Source organism: Acinonyx jubatus, chromosome C1, assembly GCF_027475565.1.
Source record: "Acinonyx jubatus isolate Ajub_Pintada_27869175 chromosome C1, VMU_Ajub_asm_v1.0, whole genome shotgun sequence".
Classification (NCBI taxonomy): Eukaryota; Metazoa; Chordata; class Mammalia; order Carnivora; family Felidae; genus Acinonyx; species Acinonyx jubatus.
This window is the reverse complement of record NC_069381.1, coordinates 92,612,479-92,620,843: the sequence shown is the minus strand read 5'-3', so window position 1 is coordinate 92,620,843 and position 8,365 is coordinate 92,612,479. Positions and strand designations below refer to the sequence as shown.

Genomic DNA, 8,365 nt, shown 5'->3' with positions numbered 1-8,365 from the left:
AACATTTTCCTCAAAAGAAACAATTTATTTAGAATAAAACAAAAGCAGCTCAACTGTGAGCGCACGTTTGAGTGACAGCTACTTTTAAGCTGTGTGAGCCATAAAAAGGGTTTTTCTTTACTTTTCCAGAAATCTTGTGTACACAGCACAAAGCAAGAGGTCATTTTTTTTCCACTTAAAACACCGGCATTGGCATCACAATAGCAGATACACAACTTTAAGCTGCCATTTTAGTAAAATGCACAAATACTAAACAGATTAGCTTTCTTCCATCAAGAGGCCCATGTAAACTCCACATAAGCCATAACTTCTCTTCAAAAAGGTCCATTAGAGCTTTGAATTCCATATCTTCAATCCGCAGTTCACCAGTTTTGCTTGCGGGGGGGGAAAAAAAGGTTATTCAGTACAAATGTTTACAATATTAAAAATATATATATTTCCCCTATGCCATTATAGATGAACATAACATTAACAAGACCTTCCTGGATAATCCAGCTTGACTTCAAAAAGCACCAATAATACCCACTGGCACATACCTTGAATGAGTTTACCGTATGAATAGACAAATAACAAGTAGAACAACAGGGTGGACTTTTTTAAGGACTGCCACTGAGCGAAGATTACAGGACTGAAAATACCCCTTGTACTCATGTAACTGAGTAAAACATATCAAACAAATTCAGAAAGACAGGAAGTTTACAATCAATTTATGATCAATATATTCTAAATAGAACTTAAAAAATGAAACTAAAAAAAAGGTGGAGTCAAACTTTTACCCCCTCTGTTTTCGTTCTGTAATTTATATGGAACAATACAGAACTACTCTGTTGCTATAGAAAGGGGTCAAGATACAAAGCCATTTAAAAATCCACCTTCATCTGGGTTACCAAAGACAGCCACTGTTATTTTAAGAAAACACTCGTACAGACAATTGCTAAACACCCAAAGAACGCTTTAGGACTTTTACTTTTCAACTCTGTTTAAACCAAACGTATAAAACTTTTTACTCAGCTAGACAGTTCACTGTGGTTACCTGAAATCATTGTCTCCCTTTAGGGACATCACTAGAAGCAGACTGCTAACGGGGCCAACTCCACCCCACTTCTCTTCTTGTCCTCATACCCAACTGCTATCTCAAAACCAAACACTGTGGCAGAAACAGAAAAAATCGTCCAGAAGTTCTCTCCCAAACTTTTCACATAAAAAGGTCATTAAGGCCCTCTTCTCAAGAGGAGATCCTAATTCTATCACCACAGAGGTTTCCGTGAATGGTCCCTGTATGGACCCAAATTGCAGTTCAAGCTGAATTTGCATAATGAGCAATTTCACGGTCTAAAAAAAGTGGATTTCAAATTTTAAAAAACAAAACAAATATGGCCAGTGAAAACCTGCTCATAACATTTCAAAATAAATCCAAACAGTGTCTGACTCTGAAAGCAACAAACACACACCTTATTTTTCTTACTGTACCTCAAGTGATCTGAGTTAAGGGCCAGAGTATGTGACCTTCAAAATGTAACAAAAGCATATACCGGCCAGAGGATGGACATTTTAATACGTAATCCTTAAAGGGAAAACTCTATCTACACAGTCAATGTAGACACACATGTAAAACCAGGAATTTAAATTTTTGTGTGGAAAACGCTTAATAGGAATCCCAGTTACAACTAACAAAATAACAGTAAAAAATTGGCCAGGAGCTGAATGCTTGCTTAATTTTCCATAAACTTTGAAGTTGTAGATCTCAAGTCTTAATTAGCTTGATGTTTTTCACCAGTAATACTTAATATGTCATTATATAATATACTGAAGAAATTTTCTTTGCATTCATTTGAGCTGAGTTCCAGAAAAATCAACCAGACGAGCATTTTTTTTTTTAAAGTAAAAGAAACAAGTGGTTGTTATAAAGAACATCCAATATTGAGATTATGAAATTCTGGCTAACGAGAATTAGAACCAGATAGCTTTAGACTCTTGCTTTTCATTCTATTCTGAAGGCGTAAATAGTTTAACAATATTAGGAACCTACGCAGCGGAATGGGCAACACAAATTAAGAGATTCATCTGGACGATGGCACTCTGTAAGTAAGCACCAAACTAAACATAATTAGTTATTTCTAATACATACATTTAGAAATGGTATCAAGCCATTGTTTCAAAAAACTGAAGCACAAATTGCCCAGACCTAACAAAAACCACCATGTCAGATAAAGATTCAAACAAACATGGAGCAAAAACCACAGTACTCTTCGGTTGGTTGTCACATCAACTAAAAAAAAAAAAAGGGGGGGGGGGAAGAAAGAAAAAAAAGAAAAAGGGGAAAAAAACCCCCACACTTTAGAGTAAAATTATATGTCGTGGACTTCACTCTCTAAAAGAGCAAAATCATTTGTCCAGCTTTCTTATCAAAAGATATTCAAAAGTTAATGGTTAGTGAGAGTATTTAAACTGGAAAAATGTATCTAACCAAACTGTACTTTGACCCCACATACGCAGACCGCAAACTCACGTTACTTTCGGAACAGTGTCTCCTCCATATTAGTGTGGCAAGTACAGGTTTTTAAAAGCAAAAAGCACCAGGTCTTAACTTGTAGGATCTCAGGTATTTTCCCTACAAGCACACCAAGGACCTTTGTGCTCACAGCCTAGTACCTCCCTTCTATCACAATGGCTAGTTTTTCCAGTTTAAAAACAACAAAAACCCTAGAAAAACCTCCACACTTAAAAAGAAAGTTTATAAATGCATAGTGAAAACCAAAAAGGATGACACAGCAGTGATGAGGATTTCATGCTGACATGCATTAGACACCTGTCATAACGGAAAATAAACAAATTACATGACATTTCCCTGGGTTATTATTGGTGCTATTTCAAAACTACCAGCTTTGATAACAGAAAGAAAACAGTTGGGTTCTGCCAGGCTTTCTATAAGTCACTTTCACAGAATAGAAACATGACCATGATCCAAAAGGTCCTAGAGTTTCTAATCATAATTAAATTAAATATCAAGGGCCTTAGCTAAAGTCCTCAGCATTTAAATCAAGGGGGAAAACATACTTACTAACGACCTGAGAAACTAGGGGTGAGGACAGGGATAAAGAAACAAGACAAAAAAAAGAAAATCATCCATTACTGTTATGCAGCAAAAGCCCTTGTTAAGAACCAGAAATCACTATAACCTTCAGCTTTGGAAAAAAAAAAACCAAACTGTGAGGTTGGGTTAAATTATTTGGTTGGATTAATTTATTTTGTATTAATTCCAGGTGTCTGGGAAATAAAACAATAAAAAGGGGTTTTCCTACACTGACATTTCAGTTCTCTGTGGTTGGACACCAGTGAAAAAGACATTCAAAACATTTTCAATAATGTAATGCCATCGCTACTGCTTATAAATGAAAATAAAAATACAGGCAAAATTTAAAAAGAGCATGTCAAAGGCATTTCACGATGACTTAAAAAATTTCTGCGATCCAGATATGGCTAATTCCCACTAAAACAAAAGCTGACTTATGAGCCTGCAGACAACTCTTCTTTCTATTATTGAAATCAGAAATTTGCATGGATACAAAAACAAAAACTCATCTTTGATGAAAAACACTTAAGTTTTGAAATACGCACAATTAAATTAGAACTGTACCTGCTATACCTCTCTGAAAGTCAGTAAAAACACCACCACACACCAATAACTAACCAAAGAATTCTGATTTTAAAAACACCTACCCACTTCTTGCATACTAGCATAAGACATATATGGTTTGTAACCTACTCCTCAATTTTTACTGAACAGTTACAGCTACAAACCAAAAGTGCATATACGGGATACAGAACTTAACTAATGATAAAAATGTATTAGAGCAGACACTCGGGGAATGAACCGTGTATTTTAAGAGAAATACTCAAATACCTGATTAAAATAATTACATTGCTATACAATTTACCAGTTTGTACTTTGAAGATTCCTGATCAAATTTCAGCCATACAAATAACACTTCTGGTATAGGAATTATTAACCTAAATACCAATTCAAGCCATTTTTAGGTATATATTATCATCTTTATATAGTCAAGTGGGCTCTTCTCCAAATCCCAACTTTTCAAAATTTTGGGCTTGTAACTCTGAGGATTTTTTTTTTTTTAAGCTCAAGGTTAAAAAAGAAAAAAAAAAAAAGAAAATGAAGAAAAGGAGGAAAAAAAGTTACTCCTAAGAGTGGGAACTCCTAATTAAAGTAAACCCATCTGCTTGCTACCTTCAGGGCATCCCTTTCGCTTAAAATAATAGCTAAACTGTCCTGACTTCTATTTTAAAGGTTTATAAAAATATAAAAAAAAGAAAAGCTACAACTAAACAACTAATTCAAAAGAAAATTTCATCTGATGCTGTATCCCATTATACATCACAAAACAGGAACCATGTCAAAGTAGTAAATACAAGTTACACATGGACTTTAGGACGCACCACGGACAATGATCATGACCAGGTAATCTTCTTCAGATTTGGCCAGTGCCTTGGCAGGGGAATCCAGGAACTGCTGGGAGAACTCACAGGGTGGAAAAGCGTGAAGGACTCCGGTGTTTTCCTTGTCTTTATTGCCCCCCACAGGGAGGCTTATCACCCCAGCGGCCTGCTTTTGCTTTAAATAGGACACAAGGTTCCTAAGTGGCCTCTGAGTAGAGGTGGCAGTGTCTGATGTGGCTGAGGAAGAGGAGGACCTGCTGTCAGAATTTCCAGGCACAGCCAGAAGAATGGCATAACCGTTGGGCCCTGCCACTTTGATGCGTCGAGTTACTTCATCCAACTTGGGCTGGTCCAAACGAAGACGCTGAGTGATCTTGAGCTGGGCTACTTTGCCTCCGGTTGAGCCCTCCACAAGAAGACTGCTAGCCACCTGGAGGTCACCCTGCAACAGATGCATGTTGGAAGGAAAGTTGCTGTTCTTCAACAGAAGCATGCCCTGCCAGGCCAAACAGAGTTTGGGAGAGGCTGCGGCTGCAGGGGCTGTCCCACCATCCTGTTTCTGGGAAGGGGACTTCAGCTTCGAGGAAGCAGTGCTGGTGCTGGGTGCACTCCCATCAGACCGGTCTTCTTTTTTCAGAGGGCTTTTTCCCTCAGTGGGAGCAGCTGTCCGGTGCTTCCTATCCCGTTCAGCTGATGCAGAGTTTTTACGGTCCCGCTTGTCACCCTGGCTCTTCTCCAAACTACCTCGTCTGTCTCTGACTGGAGAGGGCCTTTCCAAGAGAAGAAGACGGGAAGATCGATCATTGTCACTGTTGTAGCGATCCCGGCTACTGCTCAATTCTGGACTGCGGTCGGGAGAAGGAGCACAGTGACGCTTTCGGGGACGGTCGCTCTCAGGGGACCTCTCCAGGTGCCGGCCCCCGCTCTCCTCAGGTGGCCTTCGCTTCCTAGGCTGGTCTCTGCTGCTGGGCAGATCTCGATCACCTCTGTCCCGGTCCAAGGACCAGCCATCTCGCCTGCGATCCAGGCTATCCAGTGGCTCATAGGCAGGCACAGCAGTAGCTGCAGTCCGAGTGCTGCGTTCGCGGACTGGGGGCGGGGGTGGCACCCAATCAGAATCAGGATAAAGGTCTCTATCACGATCTCTGTATAGCAAGGGTGGTGTCCTATCCCGAGCACCCCTCAAAGGGTCAGGTGCCCGATGTCCAAAAGCATCCGTCACCAATTCATAATGAGTCAAAGGCAGAGGCTGCAGATATTGCTGCTGGTATCGATGCTCTGTGTCTGCAAAGTCTACTCTAAGGCGTCGATCTGGGCCCCCGAGTGGGAAGCCACGCATGTGGGTCCAGGCAGCATGAGCTGCATCTAGGCTTTCGTACTGGATATACGCCCAACTATCACCTTTGCGGTAGTCTATGGTGCGGATGGTGCCAAATCGGTCAAACTCTCGAGCCAAGGCAGCAAGAGGCACCCAAGGTCCCAGACCACCCACCCAGAGGCGGGTGGTGGGTGTAGCTTTCCCATAACCAATTTTGATAGGATTCCGAATTATAATTTTGCCAGACATTGCTAGTTTGGCCCGGTGAGACATGTCTAGGTTCTCAAACTTGAGAAAACCATAGGTACTGGTCTGGCCCCGAGACGGCCTCTTGATGTCTACTTCTGTGATGACTCCAAAGCGGTCAAAAGCCCTTCTTAGATCACTCTCTGTCACAGTGATGTCTAGGTTGCCCAAGAAAAGCGTCCGGTTAGCTCGCTGATCATCCTCGGGTGAGATCTCATCCACTTCTCTGAAAGGAGCAGCACCTGCTCCAGCTCCCACCCTTGGCTCAAGACTGTAAGCTGGGCGCACTCTTTCATAAAACGGGTAGTCTCGCTCTCTCTCCAGCTCACGGGGCAATGGTGGTGGAGGTGGAGGGGGCAGGCGGCCAAGGGCCAACTGCTGCAACCGGTAGTCTCTGTATCCCAGGGCTGCGCCACCAGGGGAAAGCGATCTCTGGCCTCCACCGCCTCCAGGGGGGTGCCGGTGACCACCTACAGAGGCCCCGACCACGCTGGCAGACGGAGGATAAGTATCTTTGTCTAAAGGGGAGCGGCTGCGGCGCCGGCTCACATACACTGCTTCTATCTTCAGCGGCCGGTCATAGAGCACTAGGCGGCCTCTGGCATGCTTGGCCGCCCGCGCGTCCTCTGGCCGCCGGAAGTTCACAAAGGCTACTCGCTCATCCCCGCTGCCGGAACCCGAGAGATGACTGATTTTGACACTTACATCACCGAAGCGTTTGAACTCGTGAAACAGTCCGTCCTCCACCGCTTCGTCACTCAGCTGGGACCCCAACTCGCTTATCTTCAGTGTCTTGTATTCCCCGCCGTCCCCGCCGCCAGGAGCTGAGGAGGCGGCCCCAGAGGAACGTGACTCCCCGCCTCCACCCCGGGAGCTGCTGCGCGACTCGCCCCCGCCCGAGGAATTTTTGGTGCTTGGGGAGCTGTAACTATGCAAGCGGCTACTGGAGCTGCCCCCACCAGTGTCATACTCGCGGCTGCCACCTCGGCTGCTGGACTTGTCCAGATGAAGGCTGCGCCGCGAACCGCCGCCGCTGTCGGTCTTTCCGCTGCTACTCCCATTGCTGCCACCAGAGCCCCCTAACTTCTTGCTCCGCTCCCCGCGGGAAGTCGAGTCCTCACCACCACGGGAGCGTTTGGGCTTGACTGGGGAGCGCTCTTTTCCCTTCATTGTTGCGGGTCGTCGGAGGTCGTCTCCGCGGAGATGATTAACCCGCCGCCCCGCGCTCGTTTCACACAGCGGAACCGCACGCCGCCATCTTGGACTCCGCCGCGGCGAAGGCTCCCGCCCCACAGTCCTCATTGGTCAATTAGCTCCTCTCTTCTACAGTCTCATTGGGGAAATGATTTGTCTGTCTTTACATCTCCCCGCGCTCCGGAAAGGCGCCCGCCCAACCAATGTTATTGGGTTCCCAACGCCCTAGTCGGTGTACTTCATTGGTTATATTCATTGTCCATCTTAACGGTTCCTCGCGCCAGGCTGTAGCTCCGCCCCTCGCACTCTAGGGTCACCTGACCCAAAGTCTGGAGGCGTTGATTGGACAAAAAGTCTGCCCTGTAACGGTACTTCTAGCGCGGTAAAAGCAGTGATCCCACCTCCTCATTCCTTTCATTGGTTTGTGACTCCATCCTTTAACCCACTATTTGGGAAGTCGGGCGATCTGTTCCAGTGTTTTTTCTGAAAGGCCAGCTTACAGCGCTCTCGCGAGAGAGAAAGCGCTCCCTTTTTCGACCTCTTCTTCCAACTCCTAGGGCGGCTGGGAGAAGTTTAAATCTGATTGGATGTTGACGAGGAAGTTGATAGGCTGAAATAACTGTCCATCATTCGCTTAAAGGGGTAGGCCCGTATACTAAGGCTGACTGAAGGTGAAAGAGTAGAACACGCGCTTGCTGTGCGACGTCACTAAGTCGTCGCGAGATGGTGACCAGAGCTAGCTCCGCCTCCTCGCGCTTTCGGCATTCGCTCCTCAAACATTTGTTTGGTCCTGCGGCGTACTTGGTGTGCTTCGTGCTCCTGGAGCTCGGAACTTCTGGGCCGCCCGCTTAGTACCTGTGTGGGATGAGGGGCTGTCGGGGCGGATCCCTCAGGAAGCCGTCCCGGGGCGCCCAGCGGACACCATCTCAGTCCCGCTGGCTTCAGAACAGCCTGAAAAAGCTGGGGCCCGCAGGGCCGGCTGGCCGCGGGTTCACAGTTCGCAAAGTGCCGGGGCCCCCGAAGGCCTGGGGCTCTCGGGGGCCCGCAGCGAGGAGGCAGCGCCGCCGAGCGCAGCCTTCGGTGGCGGGTCGGCCCCCCTGGGCGCTCCCCGATCCAGCCTAAGCACGCCGCGGGCACGTCAGTGCGCTCCCG

The 8,365-nt window shown here is 45.7% G+C and overlaps 1 protein-coding gene across 1 annotated transcript; it reads right to left on the bottom strand.

Moving 5' to 3' along the window:
• On the bottom strand, nt 1-7,812 carry RBM15 (RNA binding motif protein 15). The gene is made up of 2 exons (XM_027058379.2): nt 4,456-7,812; nt 1-374 (listed from the first exon to the last, which is right to left on the bottom strand). The coding sequence occupies exons 1-2, from the start codon at nt 7,319-7,321 to the stop codon at nt 328-330; spliced, it is 2,913 nt and encodes a 970-aa protein (XP_026914180.1). The 5' UTR covers nt 7,322-7,812; the 3' UTR covers nt 1-327.
• Between the last annotated feature and the right edge of the window lie 553 nt (nt 7,813-8,365).